The sequence below is a fragment of the Nicotiana tomentosiformis genome, chromosome 2 (genome assembly GCF_000390325.3).
Source record: "Nicotiana tomentosiformis chromosome 2, ASM39032v3, whole genome shotgun sequence".
Taxonomy (NCBI): domain Eukaryota; kingdom Viridiplantae; phylum Streptophyta; class Magnoliopsida; order Solanales; family Solanaceae; genus Nicotiana; species Nicotiana tomentosiformis.
The window spans coordinates 38,052,313-38,072,563 of record NC_090813.1 but is presented as its reverse complement, the minus strand read 5'-3'; the positions used below and the strand labels follow the sequence as shown (position 1 = coordinate 38,072,563).

General features: G+C 32.8%; 2 protein-coding genes across 28 annotated transcripts; both read right to left on the bottom strand.

Annotated features, from left to right (window-relative positions):
* Window positions 1–7,309: 7,309 nt before the first annotated feature.
* On the bottom strand, window positions 7,310–14,881 carry LOC104091276 (uncharacterized). 27 transcript variants are annotated; one of them, XM_070195182.1, is made up of 13 exons: window positions 14,461–14,865; window positions 13,444–13,555; window positions 13,293–13,345; window positions 11,489–11,695; window positions 11,291–11,387; window positions 10,820–10,890; window positions 10,423–10,617; window positions 9,870–9,950; window positions 9,337–9,432; window positions 8,835–8,930; window positions 8,292–8,393; window positions 7,777–7,872; window positions 7,310–7,587 (listed from the first exon to the last, which is right to left on the bottom strand). In XM_070195182.1, exons 4-13 carry the CDS (start codon window positions 11,582–11,584, stop codon window positions 7,465–7,467), a joined length of 1,053 nt encoding a protein of 350 aa, XP_070051283.1. In that variant the 5' UTR covers window positions 11,585–11,695; window positions 13,293–13,345; window positions 13,444–13,555; window positions 14,461–14,865; the 3' UTR covers window positions 7,310–7,464. The 27 variants fall into 27 exon arrangements, with proteins under 27 accessions (XP_070051283.1, XP_070051278.1, XP_070051277.1 ...); XM_070195177.1 differs by having other exon boundaries at window positions 11,489–11,698; window positions 13,293–13,348; window positions 13,444–14,881; XM_070195176.1 differs by having other exon boundaries at window positions 13,293–13,348; window positions 13,444–14,881.
* Window positions 14,882–15,867: 986 nt separating this feature from the next.
* On the bottom strand, window positions 15,868–18,910 carry LOC104091277 (zinc finger CCCH domain-containing protein 14). The gene is made up of 3 exons (XM_009596587.4): window positions 18,765–18,910; window positions 17,020–17,740; window positions 15,868–16,781 (listed from the first exon to the last, which is right to left on the bottom strand). Exons 2-3 carry the CDS (start codon window positions 17,734–17,736, stop codon window positions 16,476–16,478), a joined length of 1,023 nt encoding a protein of 340 aa, XP_009594882.1. The 5' UTR covers window positions 17,737–17,740; window positions 18,765–18,910; the 3' UTR covers window positions 15,868–16,475.
* Between the last annotated feature and the right edge of the window lie 1,341 nt (window positions 18,911–20,251).

The following is a 20,251-nucleotide window of genomic DNA, read 5'->3' as shown; positions in this document are numbered from 1 at the left end:
AGGCTCGATCTCAAACAGGCTATGTGTTTACATATGGAGGCACTGCCATATCTTGGCGATCGACTAAGCAATCAATAGTGGCTATTTTATCTAATCATGCTGAGATAATTGCTATTCATGAAGCAAGTCGAGAATGTATATGGTTGAGGTCTATAATACACCTTATTCGAGACAAGTGTGGTTTGAAGTGTGATAAATTACCCACAATTTTGTATGAAGATAATGCAGCATGCATAACCCAATTGAAAAGAGGATTCATAAAAGGGGATAGGACAAAGCACATTTCACCAAAGTTATTTTTCACACATGATCTTCAAAAGAATGGTGATATCAATGTGCAACAGATCCGTTCAAGTGATAATATGGCTGATTTGTTCACCAAATCTCTACCGATGTCAACCTTCAAGAAACTAGTGTACAAGATTGGGATGCGAAAGCTCAAGGATGTGAATTGATGCTCTCATCAATGGGAGTTAATACGCGTTGTACTCTTTTTCCCTTACAAGGTTTTGTCCCACTGGGTTTTCCTTGCAAGGTTTTTAACGAGGCAACCAAAAGGCGTATTTCTAAACATGTGTACTCTTTTTCCTTCACTATGATTTTTTTTTCAATAGGATTTTTTCCTAATAAAATTTTAGCGAGGCACATTATCTATGGACATCCAAGGGGGAGTGTTATAAGAGAAATCAATAAGTTGGATGTCTATTCTTCCTCCATGATCTTCTCAAATGCTTAATGACATATTCAATGACATATTTGTATGCTTAATGACATATTCAATGACATATTTTTATTCACTTTTCATGCCTATATAAAGGCCTTGTAATAGATAGGAAAAACACACAATTGAAGAAGAAATAAGAATCTCTCTTCCTCTCTTTCTCTCTATATATCTTAGCTTATTTTTCCTTGTTCGATATTGTTATTTTGAGTTATATTTATAACACTCTAAAATTTATGGTCTTCTGCATATCCACTTTAGTAACTATAAAAATATGAACGTAAAATAAAAGTTTAAAGTTAAGAGTTATAGAGTATAAAAAGTTATCATTCATTTTATAATAAAGTGAAAATAGAAAAAGTATAATGTATATACAAAATAAAAAATAATCTGATTCATACATAGTGCATACGCGCGCCCCCATGGAAAAAAGTTATTCCCTCTGTTTATGTTAGTATATAGCATCATTTGTGTGTGAACGAAATTTAAGAACGAACCAAAGACTTTTAATACATACCAACAATACTCTTAAAATTTGTAATTTTAGAATGTCATGACATTTTTAAGGCTGTAAAAACAGGTTATGAATGGTAAAATAAAAATTTTAAAATTAAAACATTTCATAATATAAAATGTGTTATCCTTTTAAAACATATTAAAATAAAAAAATTGCATATAAAATAGGGCAAATATCATTTTTAGTTCCCGATTGAAATTATTTACATCCGATAATCATAAAAGTGTATAAAATTTATATATATATCGGCTATTAAATAATATGTAGGCTTTTGTCATAGGCGTGCATGAAAAGGTACAGGGCCCAGAAATTGGAAAAACTATTAAGCATTATTGGTGATAGTGTCAAAGGCGACAAATGTCAGGCAAGGGGCAGGGCTAATAAATGGAATCGAAGCAAGTAGCCAAAAGAGGAAAGAGGTATGTGCCTCTCTTTTCTTGTGTCTCATATCAATCAATGATAGACTATAGAGTTGGTACCATTCTTGGACTTTCCCTTTCGGGAATTGCAGCCTTTTGCTCATTATGCTTCTACTTTGCTTTCCTCTCTTCTTCCAAACCATTGTTAGATTCTATTTCCGGTGCCATTAGTGTTTTTCTTAATTCTAACCCATGTTCAATCTTAATTTTTTTTGATTAACCCCATTAGTATCACTAATACTACAAAAAAATTGAAATTAGCGATGGACAAAATTCTGTAGCTAAATAGAAAAATTTTTCATTAATCTTATTTAGCGACAGATTAGCGACACATTATCAAAAAAAAAATATTGTCTACGAGCAATTTGCGACAAATTATCGATAAAATTCGTAGCTAATTTCAGTCTTTTTTTAGAGTAATAATTTGTAAATGTATTTATGTACTTATTTTGGCCTTAAAAAATAGCATTCTAATTCTTGGCAGCAAACGACTAGGGATTTTGATTAATATTTACCATATAGTATCAATATCACCAACCATTATTGTAGGAAAAAATAACAATTTGATGATTCTTCGAGATTGTCGAGCAAAGATTGTTTACCCTCAAAATCGGATAACAATTAAATTTGTAAGTGATTTTAATAATACGTGATTTAACTTGATACAAAACGACAAATTAGATTGCAATTGAAATAAATAATGAAAAAGTAAACGCAAACCACACGAATTGAACAGTTTTAGCTCTGGCTAATTAATGACCCCCGAACCAAGTACTTCGATCGATATCAAGACTGAAGAAATGAGAGCTTTAAAGAGAGTAGTAAGAACTTAAAGATAATAATAATGTGTTGCTTTGGAATGCATGTTACAATGTTTTTCAATAAATTATCAGACTCCCTTTATATAGTAGAGGAGTCCTACTTTAAGTACAATTCTATAAAAAGTAAAAAATCTCTTGATTTGATGATTGTCGGTGCCCTATTGATACGTGTCGAGATTCCCGCCGTAATATCCGACCGGTCATGGATATTCTGGTCTTCTGTTGGTTATGCTAACAATGTTTCTTCGAGCTCGATCGAGGCTAAGGTCGACTCCGAGATTACGGACTCAATGTTCTCGAAGGCAGGCATTATGACCCCGGATTCTAGTTCGGTAGGACTCGAAATCGATTTTCAGTCTTTGGTTGTCATGTTCCCAACCCGTCATATCGTAGGTGAGTTCGATTTCGACCGTACACAAAGACAAAATCTTGTTTCTCGGCTGTTGAGTTAAAATATCTTCAGAAACTGGTGACTATAGGTACAATTTTCACAAAATAAAAAATAAAAAGTTGAATTTACTCATCGATTTTTTTACTATACCAAGTTCAACTGCCATTGCTTACGCACTTGGAGAGAAGACTCGTCGAAAGAATATGCAAATCGACTTGAAATGCCATTAGTGGGAATTTTAACTTTATAGAAAGAATTTTGGAATATTTGAGAAGCATAAAATTTAGTAAGATTTTGGGCATCTTTACTCCAACCCCCAACGGCCTTTTAGCTTAGTAATTATCGTCTATCATTTGATTGACTTAGTAATTAGGTTAGTAATTAGGTAGACTTGGGACAGGGAAATTTTTTACATACACTTAATATTTACAACAACTCAATAAAGATATAACATATGTTTATACAAAATGTTATCTATTAGTCGTGGTTAATTAAGAGTAGAGGTGTACAAAGAAAACCGATAAACCACATCAAACCGATAATTCGAATCAAACCAGAAAAAAAAAATCGCGATGTGGTTTGGTATTGGAAAATAAAATCTGACCATAATTGGTTTGGTTTGGTTTTAACTAAAAAAATTCAAACCAAAATCAAACCAACCTGATAGTACATTTATATAATTTTTAAAAATATTTTATACATATAAATATCTATTGTAATGTAATTAATAAATATTTCTTAAACTTTTTCACAGTTTTATCTTCTAACGTATTATTTCAAGTTTAGACTTAACATTCTTGAATGGTAAATAAATTTTATAGCCCATAAATGTAGTAACTCAAACAAAGTTTAAATCAATACTAATGCTAACAAAAGAAATTCAATTCAATACTAGGAATGACGAAAGTATTGGATAATTATTTTAGTTTTACATTGGTTTATAATGAAAATGCATAACTTAGTTTATCTTTTTCTTTAGTACTTAATTATGTAATTAATATTAGTACTTATTAGCTATACTTATTTTAGCATGACATATATAGTATTTTTAGATTATGTTAATTGTCATTATGGCTTATTAATTAGAAATATTTGTTTTATGTAATTTTATTATTTTATCTTTGTTATTGAATATTTTAGTATAATGCTATGACTTATCTCATATTATTGTGTTAGTTTTTTTGGAAAACACATTATATAGTTGTATTTTACTAGGACTTAAGAAATTTTGGAGCACAAGTTACATATTTTATGCTATGAAGATTATCGAATTTTTACACATAAACAAAATTTGCTTTCTAAATAACAAATTAATCATTTAAGACAAAAAATATGAATTTCAAAAAAAAAAAAAAAACTAGGGAGAAGAACACAAAGAATAAAGTGGTGGATTATCGGATGTTGAGGTCCAAAACTCAAAGTGAAAATTTTGATTTGGCTATCATCACAATCAAGAAAAAGAAATAAACGTACATAACATAATAGCTTAAGTTTTGAGTATTGATGGTGTCAAAAATATTTATTGTGTTAGTTTTTTGGAAAACACATAATAGCTTAAGTTTTGAAATAAACGTACATAACATAATAGCTTAAGTTTTGAGCATTGATGGTGTCAAAAATATTATTGTGTTAGTTTTTTGGAAAACACATTATATAGTTGTATTTTACTAGGACTTAAGAAATTTTGGAGCACAAGTTACATATTTTATGCTATGAAGATTTTACCGAAAAAAAATCTGAAAAAACCCTAGAAAAATCGAGATTGAAAAACTCGACTTTGTTGGTTTGATTTATAAATTTAAAAACTCGATACCATTGGTTTGGTTTGATAATTGAAAAATCCGAACCAACCCGACTTATTTACACCCCTAATTAAGAGTAGTTTTATGTCATTTTATCACTTATATTATGGTAAATTAATGTAATTTGGTGTAAATACACAAAAGTTCTTTTTTCCCTAGAAGGGAGTCTTCTAAAGCTCCTTTTGACACCTGTCCTGCAATATGCTTTTGCATTACTTCATTTTTTAGGTAAACCGTCCCGTATTCCTCACTTTTTCTTCTTATTAAAATATCCATTTTGATGATATATTTTCAGCCATATTAATAGTGAGCGAATAAAATTTTAAACAAATGAGATATATAAGCATCTGGAAATTGGATCAAATATTCTACACATTATTCCTTCACTTAGGACTTAATATTTCTCCTAATTTGTTTACTACAAAAAATAATTCCACTGTAAGGATTATCACCCAAATTTAAAATTGAAATCTTTTTATTCTGGAGGTAAATGAACCAGCGGGATCAACTTTTAAAATGGGTGGGAAGCTATCTACTTCAATGAAGAACAGGATCAGAGAAGTACTACTTCCATCAAATGACACCACATAAATTTCTTGGTGAAAGGAGTCCTCCTACATTAGAATCTACAATCTCGCACGAATAAGCCATGGATAAAAAAGAATTGCAAAAATATGACACTTCTTTGATGTGGTCTTTTATCTTTTGACCATTGCTTGTCCCGCGTACCCAATAGTTTTTGTAAGCGGTGTCGAAATTTATAAAAGAACAAGAATAATAACTCTAATTATCATACTTCTAGACAAGAAAAAGCCTTGGTCTATCGATTTTGTTGAGTCTTAAATTAGAAAATGTTGCGACTTTAATTCTACTTTATCACATTTTTTAACTACAAAGACTCTCTCAAATATTGCAAAAAATTGTACTAGTTGAGGTTCAAGCCTCTGACCTCTTAGAGTAAAATAAGGCTCATGACCAACGCGCCAAGAGACAATTTATGTTAAGTTGTGTAATTTTTTTCTATTTATTCGTTTTCTCATTAGTATTAATACATATATTTAGTAAAAAATTCTGACTTCGTTATACGTGTATTCACCCATGTTTGTTCCATGGACAGAACTTCACGGTCAAAAGTTAAAAAGGTTGCCCATGGGGCAAGCGAGCGGCAACACTTATTAAACTTGAAGTTTTGTTCGTGGGCAAGTGGGGACAAAAATTCAAAACCATCCACTTTGAGAGCTATTTGTGTAATTCACTCGGCATGAATCCTCATCATTTTATTTTATTTTAAAAGGTTTAATGGTATCCGCCTACTATATGAAATATCTTACTCTTATCCTCTGTTATGTTTCGGAGCCACCATACTCTTGTTATTAGCACATCGTCTCATATTTGTTCTAGCCCCTAATACATTTGGAACCATAATCAAAAGTAAAAGAGTAAACTTAAACCTTTTTCCGGATATATTTTGACACTGACAATTCACTCCATTCACGTTTGAACTCCATTAAAGTCAAGGCAAATGCAAAAGGATTTGCTAACAACAAATGTGTGAATGATCCCATAATACTCTTTTTGAAATTCTTCTAATAGCTGGTACCATTTCAAAATTACAAATAGTCCTATCAAAGCTTGTGTTCGACGGCATAATGGAATATTAAAATTTAAAAAGTTTTGGAATATGTAATATGTAAAAACAAAGGCGGCTAATGGATCTTGTGGCCTAAGGCGAAATTATATTGAGAGACCCTTAAATTTATTCTATAAAATTTTTACACTAAACAAAATTTGCTTTCTAAATAACAAATTAATCATTTAAGACAAAAAATATGAATTTCAAAAAAAAAAAAAAAACTAGGGAGAAGAACACAAAGAATAAAGTGGTGGATTATCGGATGTTGAGGTCCAAAACTCAAAGTGAAAATTTTGATTTGGCTATCATCACAATCAAGAAAAAGAAATAAACGTACATAACATAATAGCTTAAGTTTTGAGCATTGATGGTGTCAAAAATATTTACTCCTAATCAATTTAAAACAATAATTGTAATTCATTCTATTAATTATTAGCACTTATCGGTGAATATCTAAAATAAGTTGTAAATAACCTAATATAATATGTTAAATTACACTAAAAGAAAATCGGTGCATGAATACTTTTGCGTTCATGCAGTTTCAGAGAAGATTGTAAAAAAAATTCATTATGTTGTCGATATATAACTTATTTCCTATATAAAAAAAAAAAAGGATAAAACTAAAATTGAAGAGTGAAGCAAATATACTAATTAATGAGTGAGAAAATGATCATAATTTATGAACTTATTGGTATAAAATAACCTCAATCAAATAACAAAAAAATATACTGTAACACTTTTCTTTATAATAATTATTTATATAAATTATATAGTATATAGTAGCAATAATAATAATAATAATAAGAGTTTAAAGTAAATTTGGGGCCTTCAAATATTCGGGGCCAGCCTTTAGAGCCGCCCTGTGTCAAAAAAAAAAAAAATTAGCATACCATAAAACAGCGAGAGTCGTATTTTTAGAACGACACACCGACTATACTGGAGCTTTGGGTCAATGTCGCCAAAAGCAAGGAATATGCATGCATGTTCCAACAAGAACACCGAAAATACCTAATTCAGTTCTTATTAAAGTGCACTGCATTCTTTCAGCAGTATAGAACACACAGTTTTTTTGGGTCAATTAAAACAGGTCTAAAGGAAAAGGCTAAACAACAACAAAGGAAAATGATAACTTAAGAAACAGAAATTAATTAACTCGCACTTTAGAGTCCCTCCTTATTGTCCAATGCAAATCCATCACTGCTAAACTCGGCTTCAGCAGATGAATTAATCGCAGGTGGTAGCATCAGTGGCGCTGGAATTCCTTGGATGCTGGTGAAAGAAGCCTACATAAATAACATCAAAAAATTACGTTACGTTTGTTCACAGAAAGTGTTGAATTTTCTTCTTTTTTTTCCAGATCAAGGTTCATAAACCACCAAATTAGCCTAGATAAAAAATTCGCTACTGTTATTTGGAATGAAGGTTTACAATGTAGTCTATACCAGGTAGTGTTGAAAGGCACTATCACTCACCGGAATGTTATTAGGCTGAACCATTTGATAAGCCTGGTGAAATTGATTTCCTTCGCCGCCATTTGCCTCCTCTTCCACCTGAAATTGGTACTGTAGCTAGTGCTATTTTAGTACTTTAAACTGTAAGAGGATTTGAAAACAAAGAAAGATCAAAATATGTAATTATCTGTGTGAAGTTGAATATTAACTCCTCAATTTTATCGAAATAATGTTTACATATATAGTTTGATGCCACATAAAAGGTACTACTACTTCATTAAATTTGAATTACAATTCAATATAGATAGATAGAAAAAGCTAGTTTAACCCTCTAAGAAGTAATAATATCTTATTTTATATATCGAGGAAGCATTTTGCAGGTAAGTACAAGTACGACTTTATGAAGTTTAATCACCTCTTAGTTTTTTAGGATAAACAACAACAACAAATTAGCCTAGATAAACAACAAGTGACTGTCATTTATGATGAAGATTAGGTAGTTTGCACATGTAGTGTTGAAAGTCATTATAACTTACTGGAACATCATTAGGCTGAACCATTTGATAAGCTGCGAGAAAATCATTTCCTTGGCCATCATTTGCCTCCTCTTCCACCTGAAATTGGTTCTGCTGCTGCAGCTAGTGCAATTTTAGTACTTTAAATTGTAAGATAATTAATAAACATTCCAAATTCATGACAGGATTCAAATACAAGGATCAAAATATGTATTTATATGTGTGAAGTTGAACATTGACTCCTAAATTTTATTGAAACAAAATTTACATACTTTGGGACTACCTAAAAGGTACTACCCCAAAGAACGTAAATTACAATAGTTTAGGATTCAAAATAGGTAGACAGGATAAGATTGTTTGACTCTCTACATAGTAATAATATCATATAAATATATAGAGTAGGATGGGAGTACAAGTAGGACTTCATGAAGTTTACTCATCTCATAGTTTTTCAGGATAAGCAACACCACACATTACCCAAGATAAATTATATGCTACTGTTATTTGAAATGAAAGTTCACAAGGTATTTTACACATGTAGTGTTGAAAGTCACAATCACTCACCGGAATGTTATTGGGCTGAACCATTTGATAAGACTGGTGAAATTCATTTCCTTGGACATCAAGTGACTCCTCTTCCACCTGAAACTGGTACTGTAGCTAGTGCGATTTTAGTACTTTAAACTGTACGATAAATAATAAACATCCAAAATTCATGACGGGACTCAAATACAGGGATCAAAATATGAAATAAAACTTACATATTTTTGAACCGTGTAAAAGGTACTACATAAAATTAAAAATTTCAATATGTTTTTGGATTTAAATTAGGTAGACAGGAAAAGATCGTTTGACCCTCTAAGTAGTAATAATATTATATCTCAATATGTAGAGGAAGTATTTCGCAGGAACAAGTACGACTTTATGAAGTTTAATCACCTCATACTTTTTTAGGATAAACAAAACACCAACAAATTAGCCTAGATAAACAAGTCGCTGCCGTTATTTGGAATGAAGCTGTACAAGGCAATTTAAGCATGTAATGTTGAAAATCACTATCACTCACCGGAATGTTATTAGGCTGAAGCTGAAGCATTTCATAAGCCGGGTGAAATTCATTTCCTTGGCCATCATTTGCCTCCTCTTCCACCTGAAATTGGTACTGCAGATTTTGGTATATTAAAAAGTAAGATAATTAAAAATGTTCCAAAATTCATTAGCATCCAATTACGAGGATCAAAATGTATCTCTGTGAAGCTGAACATGGGCTCAACTTTACCGAAATAAAATTTACATATTTTGAGACAATATAAAAGGTACTACTTTGTAAAGTTTGAATTACGTACAATATTTTAGGATTCAAATGAGGGAGACAGAAAAAGATTGTTTGACCCTCAAAGTAGTAAAAATATCAGGTATAATATATAGAGAAAGTATTTTGCAGGAAGTACAAGTACGACTTTATGAAGTTCAAACTCATACATTATGAGGATAAACAACACCAACATTAGCCTAGATAAACAATATGCTGGTGTTATTTGGAATGAAGGTTACAAGGTAGTTCCACCACATGTAATGTTCAAAGTCACTACTACTCACTGGAAAGTTAATAGGCTGAACCATTTGATAAGCCGGGTGAAATTCATTTCCTTGGCCATAATTTGCCTCTTCCACCTGAAACTGGTATTGTAGCCAGTGATATTTTAGTACTTTAAGTGGTAAGATCATTAATAAGCGTTCAAAAACTCGTAACGGGATTCGAAAACGAGGATCAAAGTATTTGATTATCCGTTGAAGTTGAACATTGACTAGTCAATTTTATCGAAATAAAACTTACATATTCTGAGACTACGTAAAAAGTCCTCCATAAAATTCAAATAAAATATTTTAGGATTCAAAATATTTGAAAAACTTGTAGACAGAAAAATTTGTTTGACTCGCTAAGTAGTAATAATATCAGATAAAATATATAAAGGAAGCATTTCGCAGTACAAGTACAACTTTATAAAGTTTAATTACCTCACAGATTTGTAGGTCATTTAGCATGTATTCAAGGTCTCAAAGTGCTTGAAATAGCCAATGAAATTATTTGCTAAGAACAATTTTCATCTCGGGAAGTGATGATGGATGATATACTAGCATATAAACCAACCTTGTAGGACTGGAGTGGGACGATATCACACAGGAAATCAAGAAGTTCTTCATTCCTTATGGCCCTAGCAATGTCATAACGCTTCAGAGTTCGACGTTTGACTTGCTCAGCTTGCATCCACGCACGATGTGTGAGTTCAAGAATGAACATCTCAGTTGCTTTTGCAAACAAAACGATAGAATGTGCACTAACCATCTGAATTTACACATGCCCGTTAAGAGGTTAAATTTTTTTTAGTACCCACTCCCCAGTTAGAGATGCAGCAGATCAAGAAAAGTTTAAAAAAAAAAACACTCTCTCAAGCTTTTCAAGTTCCAACTAGTAGCAGATCGAAAAAATAAATTAAATTAAAACGACCCTTGCCAATGTGAATGGAAAATCACAACCATGAACATACCTTTACTTGATCGTTTGACTTAATTGCGCGCCTGATCCTTGCAAGGGGCAGCTCTTGTTTTTTCTTTAGCTCTAAAAATAAAATGAAGCGGCTGTGAAAAGGTAAAACCAACAGGGAAAAACAGCAGCGAAGTAAACCTTACGATCTCTAAAAAATAAGAGGATCTTTTACTTGCAATTTGATTTATTGATTTTTTATGATTCTAGTGTTGCTTTCAATGACATGACCTGCTTACAACTGTTTCATGACTGGTGGAAGCAAAAATGTGCAACATATATATATTTGTAAATTTTCATATGGAACATATCTTTTTATGTGATGATTGAGATACTTCTAACAAAATCAACATATGTGAGGGCCGTGGCAGGTCGTAAAACCGGCCCAAAAGCTCAAGAATAACCTTTGATCATGCATGAATGTATCATATCATTGGTCTCTGTAGGTGACTATGTGTAAGGAGAAAAAAAACACCTGAAGCTTGAAGAATTTCTTCGACTTGTTGTTTCCAGAAACAGAGGAGCTTTGCTCTTAGCAAATGCATGAAACAAGGCTCCCTTTTATCTTCATCCTAGATACGCAAGGAAACCAAAGGGATAAATCTCATCTTATATGAACGGTAGCTATATGTAAAAAAAAAGTTTCGGTATAAAGCTCGATAGTATTGATTACCTGCTGAGTTTTGTTGTTACTTGGCAAGCAGCTATGAATACCAACCGGCTTTTGCATTTCTGATGACAGAGCTGATGAGGATTTTGGGAATTCCATTGACGAAACGTTCCAATCGATGTCTTCACCAGATTGATAATATTTGGGGAAGAAGGGGCTTTAAATAGCAGAAACACTATGCCGTAGCTCCTTCTCCCACCCCCAGGAGAGCTACTACGCATTAATTTTGAAGTCATCGTTAGGTCCATATTTATTAGGAATATAATCTCAGATATATTCATCATTAATAAGGATATAATCCTCCACTCAACCATTAATTGATTTTCTTTATGCAGATGTGTGGAATAATAAGTGCTTATTTGTCGCACTATAGATTTTTTTCCCTGACGAGTATCTTGAAAATGTAGTCCCACCATTCATCAAAATAACTAAATAAATAAATAAAATAAAAACAAGAAGAAAAGAAAAAATTCCATATTGGTTCTTTTCATCGTGGAACCATCTACAGTATGTTTAAGCAAAGGACTTCTGACGTTGGTCGTAAAAGGAAATGAAAGGTAGGACAGGCGACTTTTAAGCTGTTGTTTGAAGAGAGAATTGGTGTCATGGCACCAAGATGTGATTAATCATAGTCCGTCTAATATGTCTGCAAACATGGTCACTCTCCCACCAGCGATTCAGTGTCTTGTTACTCACTATTCTTTTTCATCTTTACATGGCAACAAAAATTTTCTTCGTCTGGGGGGAGAATAATTCACAGACAACAAATTTCACATGGAAGTTATATGCACATCCACCAACCGATGGAACCATAAGTTTACTCCCCAAATAGTTAAGCAATAGAAAAAGTCTAATAAATTTTGCCTTGGAGCATTATTTATGCAATAATATAGGTAGGAGAAAATGATTTTTGCCTGTTACACCAACGGAAGACAAGGATAACAGGAAGATTTTGTTCCATGTGTGTTTACATATAGCCCAATAAAAAAGAGGGGGAAAAAAGAGAGAGGAAGGGACAATGACTTGATCGTCTTTGTTTATCTAGTTGTCTGATCTGCTTAACTTGAGAGTTAAAGCACATTGTCTCTTTGGATGTTCATGGTTAGGTTTAGCTTGATTTTTACGCAAAAATAAGCCAATAAATTAAGAGTGTTTTCTACATATTTACTAGATCAGTGTAGCCAGTGCCAAGAATGTCATATGCCCGACTATGTATTTCTTTTCTATTTTACTTCTTCATTTTCTTTGTTTTACATACAACAAACACAATGTAGCTCACAACAACTCAATGCACAAATAGCTGAGACAGGCATAATGCACACAGAGCAATGCCACCATGAAGTTCATACATATTTGAGAGACCAAAAAATTTGTCATCACTAAAATGCAGTTTATGTTACTAACACAAACTTATCAAGGCATCGAAGCTTGACATCATTATGATTTGAACTTTAACACCATAAGTATCTTCCCACTTCAACAAAGTACAGATTCTAGCACTATTTTGCAGTCAGAAAGCAATTAAAAGCATTCAAATAACAAATAAGAAAGAACAAACAGAAGTACAAGAAAATGGTAATATCACTGCTCTGCCTCAACATCACTGCCAACTGATGTTGGTTAAAACAACAAAGAATAAATCACTTAACTAATCTACTTTAACAAGCTTGATAAACATGTTCACTCACTCACTGAAATATTTTTATCTAAAGAAAGTCCATCAAAAATCATAATGACAATTCTACGAACTTTTAAAAAATGATAGGCATAGCAAAGTATAGAACATCAAACATAGATTTGGGCATACCAAGTTGTTCTTAAGCATCTTCATAAGGAGTTATTGAAGGATTGTGCAATTCTCTACTGTGATAATGTTATTTCAAAACCAAAATGACAATCAAACAAACTTTTAAAAATATTTTAAGCAAAGAAATGAAATAGGTAACTCAAATTTGTACCTGTCCAAGTTGTTCTTGAGCATCTTCAACAAAAAGTGTGGAAGGATTGTGTAATTCCCTAATGTGATAACGTCATTTTCCTTCGTTGAGTAGCTAGTTAGACCAGCAAGCACTTGTCTCAAGCATCAATTGGTAACACATAATGTTAGTAAGAAGAATATCAAGATAAGAAAAACTAATATGACAAAAGCAACTAAGTTACACTAATCAAAGAACACCAACTCTCTTGATAGCAATATTTGAGACAGAGCCACCCTTACTGGAGTTTAAAGTAGTTTGATTTTTCAGATATCTAGAAAATGGTTATCAGGTGGGTCATGGGTTGTTCCTTTCTTTAAGGATTTAAAGGATTAATAGTCAAATCTATCAATTGGGGCCTGGATGCTGAACCTAAAGTTGGAATGCAGCAAACGGGAAAATGGGATTTTCTTCTTCAACCCATAAAATTTCGAGAACTTGTAATAAATATATGGCATACACTCCACATACATGCTAATAGCACTTCGTTACGGACCTAACCAGCAAAATCAGCACCAACATTAATCAGGTTATAAAATTGAGAGAAAGCTTGATGAAGGAAATTCCTTATGGAAAGAAACATCAGCATACAAATGAGATATCTCAATTGGATATGGGATTATCTAGGAAAGAATTTGCTCCTTTGGTGATTTTACAAGCCTACTTTATAATGTGTGCAAAGTCTTCTCCATAAGTGGCAAAAAGTTATGGAATTAGAGATTTCAAACTTTCTGCTTAATTAAACCTTTCAAGCTTTTTGCTTTCAAGATAGTAAATCTCAATACTGTGATTTTCCTATCTAAAAGAAACAAATACAAAAAAAACTTACGCACGTTCATATTTCTTCTTCAGAACATTGTATTTAGGTTAAAAATATACAATTTACAGTAAAAGCTTTACCAAAGGTCAGAGATATTCCCAACTTTGATTCTTATGTTCTTATTTGGTGCTACTACTTTTCCTATTAACAAGAAAAAAATACAAAAGAAGAAGCAAAACCTAGCTGAGAAAATTGTGAAAGAAGTTCTCCGCATGCCGCCGCCTGAAGTTAAATGTCAGCTGCCATCTCCTCCCTTGACTCAATGCCAACCCATTTACCTCGCCTTCTCCAAGTCAATCATAGAATCGCCTAGTAAGTAGTAATCCATCACATAAAAGTTCGAGAAAGCACAAGCTTATTTGGTGATTTCAAAGACTGGCTTTCCACTTAAGCCTCGGATGATTTCAAGACATTGACACCATCCAGAACACCTGCTATGTGGCATCAAAAATCAAACTTTTCCTTTATATGTGTCAAACATCTTTTACTTAAAATCGGAATTGCAATTGCTATTTTGCCATTTCCATTTTCGTATATCGATTCTGTACGTAGTTACCATTCACTGCTCTATTTTTTTTTCTCTTTCACATTGACTGCTCTATTATATAACCGAGTAAATTAAAAAATAAACGACCGACCATGTTTTATGTCAATGCATTGTTATTTGGTACGCTGTCGTTTGGTTTAGAGGGAGTACAGTACTAGTTTGGATTTGTGTTTTTTAAACCATAATAAGTGGATTGTTTATGCAGGGAATTAATAAATTATTTGTTTGCGGTGAGTAGTAATACATATATGTATGAATTACATACTTTAAGGAAACTTTGTAGTTAAATATTTTTATTTCTTTATTGTGCATAAAATAATATACACATTCTCGCATAATTTAATGTATTATTTGATCGCCAATCAAATATTGTAATATTAGTTATGTGAGAATTATTTCCTAAATCCCTCAAACCAAAACAATATGGGATCGTTTGGTGTGATATAGAACAATTAATTCTGACATAAAAATTTTGTATAAGATAATTTGGTATTTGGTGACGTTGATCGCATAAGACGAAATGATTATTGCATAACTAATCAGTGTTGGGTTGATGATGTTAAATACTAATGCAGGAACCTAAAAATTATTTTTTGTGGCATAGTATATGAAATAAAAATGCAGGAATTAAACTATTATTAGAGACAATAATATATTTTTAAAAATAAGTAATTTATGTATAACAATCTCTTCATTATTAATTATCATATAAACAATAACTGATAAGTAAATCAAACAATTTCTATATGATTTTTATGCTAAAATTATTTTACCTAATCCAACCAAAGGACCCATGTATGGTTATATATGTAATGTGCACTCCTCATATGGTTTCGATTCTATTTTCACTTTTTTTTCTGACAATATACTCTGATCTTTTTGGTTTTATATCCTTAAAATGATACTATCTACACCTGCCTTTTGCTAAGTTAGACAAAGTATTACTCCTTAATAGCTAATACACATTAATGCTATTAGACACTACATACTTTAAAAGTTAAAAGTAAATATATTGGTAATAGAAAATGCAAGAAATAGATTTCAGAAGAGTAAATTACACTTTCAAATCCAATATAAATATTTTACGCAACTACTATTTCATTTTAAATACAACTTTTTTATTACAACTAATACAGAAAATATGGAACTATTTTAAATTTATTTTAGAAGTGAATATGTTGCATAAACCACGTGGCAATTGGGCAGACTGCTGTATCAAACAGTTTATGATCATTACCATGATTTTAAACACCCACTGTTCCATGCTCTTGCCCTTTTGTCCTTCAGCTCTCAGACGATTGATAACATGTTCAACATGAATACTTGAAAAAATAGTTACAAAAGCAATTGAACAACCCAAAAAAAGCTTTAGAATTTCCCTAGCTGTATATCAAGTACCAACTCCAAAATATCTAGTCTGTAATTTTTCTATTTGCAGTGTGGGTGGGTTGGGTACCATTCAAAATAGAATTCTCATCACGTAATCCTGTCCTCTCCAGCTCCACATATACGTTTATTCACGAAACTATTTCCATCTTATTGCTTTTTGGGGATTTACGGATATGCGAAATTGAACCATGGCATAGGATTTAAGTTTTGCACCTAAGACTTCACAGATTGGAAAATTGAAGATATATCGAGTCAGAATCAGAACAGGCTGGGACCTAGGCGTCGCTCTTCCTCAGTGAGGGAGTGACGGAAGTGGCAACGATGACCATAGGGACACATATCACCAGCTAGGACCATTCGGCAGACCTCAGTCTTGTAGCGTGGATGCCTGATCACTGGGCGCAACTCTGTGATACCATGAGCGAACTGACAGTTTTCGCCATAAGGGCACGTCCCAGTCTCCTGCCATTTGTTGCAAAGCTCTGTCTTGAGCATTCCTTGGTTGTAAACTTCAAACTCCACTGCCTCCTCTTCCTTCTTACTTCCTGGAACATACACTCTTTGCTGCTCCACACCATACGTCACCCACAAAAAAGAAAAGAAAAAAAAACTCTTTGACTATCAATCAAATTTGCATAGCACTGATTTCTAAGTCAAAAAATAAGGAGTATTGAACAATTGACACATTAGTTGAAACTGAAAACAAACCAAATATCACATTTCACAAAACCACGCAGAAATTCACCGATTATATTGAGAGATGAATAAGAAAACAGAGGAATGAATATGAAACATTACTCACGGATTCGGATAGGGGAGGATTCGTGGCTTTTTGGCGAGTTTTTCCCTGGCTGGGACCTTCATTCTTTCCACCTTGTGCTTTCAACTTGAGATAACCACTTGAACGGACAGAAATACTCTTCGGAAGCGAGACTCGCTCAACATTCCTTCGCTCAGGCCGGTTTGGTTCAGTGACGTTTGCAGGCCTAATGTTCGGAGGTCTGGGATCAGAGATTTGACTGTCACGGTTGACTCCCAGACCAAAACGATTGAAATCAGAAAGAAGGCAGTTTTGGATAGTGGCCTGCGTGAGGAGGCTGAGGCGTCGATCCAAATCGGAGTTAACTAGCCGGAGAGATTCATTCTCCTGGTGAAGAGCTTCAACTTCTTTGATAGATTCCTGGAGATGTGCAAGGCAGAGAGTGTAGCGATTGTAGAGCTGCTGGTACTCGAGAATGTAGCTAGCTTGGTGGAGGCGGCCATCAGTGGCGATGTCATCAATATCGTCAAAGGAGGTTAGGGAAGGGGAATTTGAGCTGCGAGAGAAAGTTGAGTAAAAGTTTGGGGTGAATTCGGAGGAATCGAATTGGTGAGTTGAGGTAGGTGAGAGAAATGGATTGTGAGCCAGATGTGGTGAAGTTGCATCAGAGCAGGTATAATTTTTGTTGCCGGACGGGACTGCAGCTGCATCGGCGGTGCTGCTGTTGAGGCCATCACTTGAAGGATTCTCGTTCTGCATTTTGCTGATAACAGAGTATAAGTGGAAAATGATCAGTAATTAGAAATAACATTCCGAACAATCAATTATACCAGAAAAATTGAAAACATTTGATATAGTATAGCGAATTTACCCAAATTGAGCAGAACAAGTCCTGAAAACTAACAGACTAACGGAGATTCACAGAGAAACTGAACCTAAAAATCACATAAAACCTTCTTTTCACCGACAATCACATAAAAGCTAATAGAAGCATAACAGACACAGACGTAGAAGTAAGCATACGGCCTATTCACTTGAAATAAAAAATGATCAGTAAATTCAGAAAGCATTCTAAAACAGTCAACAATGAAAATTTCAAGTGCATTATTTGATCTTCTATAGAGTAGTTCTTATTGCACCGAACAATAACTCAAAAGCAACTGAGGTTCAAACAGATATAGAAACCTAGCGATCACATTAACGAATCGAAGCAAAACAGACTGAGAAACGTATGAAATAATAATAATCAAATTGCTTCTGATGAAAATTCTAATAGAGGATAGCACGAAGAGGACAAAAAGCATTTCGCTGCGAGCTAAAATGGAATATGATCGGTAATTTAAGATCAACGTTCCAAAACACTAAACAATACCGGCCTTCAAGCACAGTTCATCTCGTCTACTGAATTTTCCAGAATTAAACAGAATAAGTAATACTTAAAAACAACCTAAATTCACATAGATATAGAATTTAGCAATCGCATAACAGAAATCGAAGTATATCAAACTAGAAACGCAAGGATAAGCAAACGGCATCTGATGGAATGCAAATTGGAATCACGAAGAGTAGAAAAGGCACCGCAATCTAGCTTAATGAATTTTGCAAAAATCGCACAGATCAAATACTTACAAAACAACGAGAATTCGCAGTAGATATTCAAACTAGCAATCACATAACACTAATTGAAGCAAGATGAAAAAACAGAAACAAAAACAAAATAGGCAAATCGCATCAATAGAAAATGTCAAATGAAAATGACGAAGAGGACAAAAAGCACCAGAATCTACCTGAAGACAGTCGTGGTAGTAAGATGGAGCTGAGTAATTCGTACTTCTAAAGAAGGAAGAAATGTCCGGAGAGTTGACAGAGTAGCAGAGAGAGCAATTAAGGTCTTCGTCCAGTGGTTGAGACAAAGCACAACTCGTGCCTGGGATTACCAATATTATATAGTAGATCCGGTAGCAAGAACTTTGCTTGCTTCGGTCACAAGGCGCGGAAATTTTAAACGCCCAAAGTGGATTTCAAATATAATGGTAGTGTAAAAATTACACATCAAGTCCTCTAACAGTTAAGTTTTTAAATTTTATGCACTGACCAACGCAAAAACATATTTATACAATTAAGCTTTTTATTCGATAATTACAAGTAAAATTGCAACTTCAAATTCATTGTAAACCTTTTTGTAGTGTATATAACTTAAATTCATCGATTATTAGCAAGATTAGAAACCTACAATTCTAGAAAATAAAGCCGATATAATATTTATAATTAAATACACTATTATTGTAAAAACTTTACACTATATGTGGATAAAAATCAAATCGTTTTTAATACCGTTATGGAAGAATGAAAATGTAAGGGTCAGCTTGACCTACCGCTGCGACTTTACCCCACAAATTTAGTTGTATATACTATCCGAAGTTTGTAAGTTGTTGCGGAAGGATAAATCAAGTATCACGAGTTAGTTATTCTATAAAACTAATGTTCCCCTAATTTGATTATTACGGCATAACTAAATTAGCTAACTATCTTTATTTCTTTATCACACATTGTATATGTTGGTGTTGATTGAGATTGTTAATTCTCACTAATAGTCAAATCTATGTTGCTGCAAATTACTTAATATTAACGTTATGTCACCAACATGTCATTATCAATTTATAGATAAAGGCATGCAAAACACAAGAAGTGCATTTCTTCTAATTTATCTTTTTTCAAATCATATTTAGGATTGTCACAATCAATTTGCATCATAATTCAGAAAATATTTAGAGAAGAGACAATATGAATGTGTTACTTCCTTCATCCCAATTTATATGAAGGTGTTACTATTTGAGTAGTCAAAACATTTTTTCTTTTACAAGGATTGGTCAAATACTTTAATTTTTAAATATTTTAAATTTTTAACTACGTCGAGTTAAAGTAACTTTTATGTAATTTTCAAGTACATAAATTTTATCGTTAAAACTTAAATATATCGATGTCGGAATCACATAAAATAAGTTAGGTGCTTTAACCTTGGAACTCAGAACATCTCTGCATAAATTGAGCCAGAGAGAGTAATAGGTAATGTTTCAAGTATGAAACATCTTCACTGCTGCCTAGTCCTCAATCTCCCTGTATATTTTCCGTCTGTGGTATTCTCCATATATTGAAAATGGAAATTTAAGATACTAAATTAGCTAACTAGTCATTTATCAACTTTTATTTTCCTCTAAGGACACTGACATGGATCAAGAACCGTTCAATGCTTAATTACCATCTAAATTTTTTA

Coding starts and splice junctions, on each gene's coding strand:
- LOC104091276 (XM_070195177.1), bottom strand. CDS start 11,584: ATGGAATTCCCAAAATCCTCATCAGCTCTGTCATCAGAAATGCAAAAG. Junction 11,388..11,488: donor GTAACAACAAAACTCAGCAG/GTAATCAATACT, acceptor TTGCGTATCTAG/GATGAAGATAAAAGGGAGCC. Junction 8,931..9,336: donor TTCAGCCTAATAACATTCCG/GTGAGTGATAGT, acceptor AAATCGCACTAG/CTACAGTACCAGTTTCAGGT.
- LOC104091277 (XM_009596587.4), bottom strand. CDS start 17,736: ATGCAGAACGAGAATCCTTCAAGTGATGGCCTCAACAGCAGCACCGCC. Junction 16,782..17,019: donor ATCCTCCCCTATCCGAATCC/GTGAGTAATGTT, acceptor GGTGTGGAGCAG/CAAAGAGTGTATGTTCCAGG.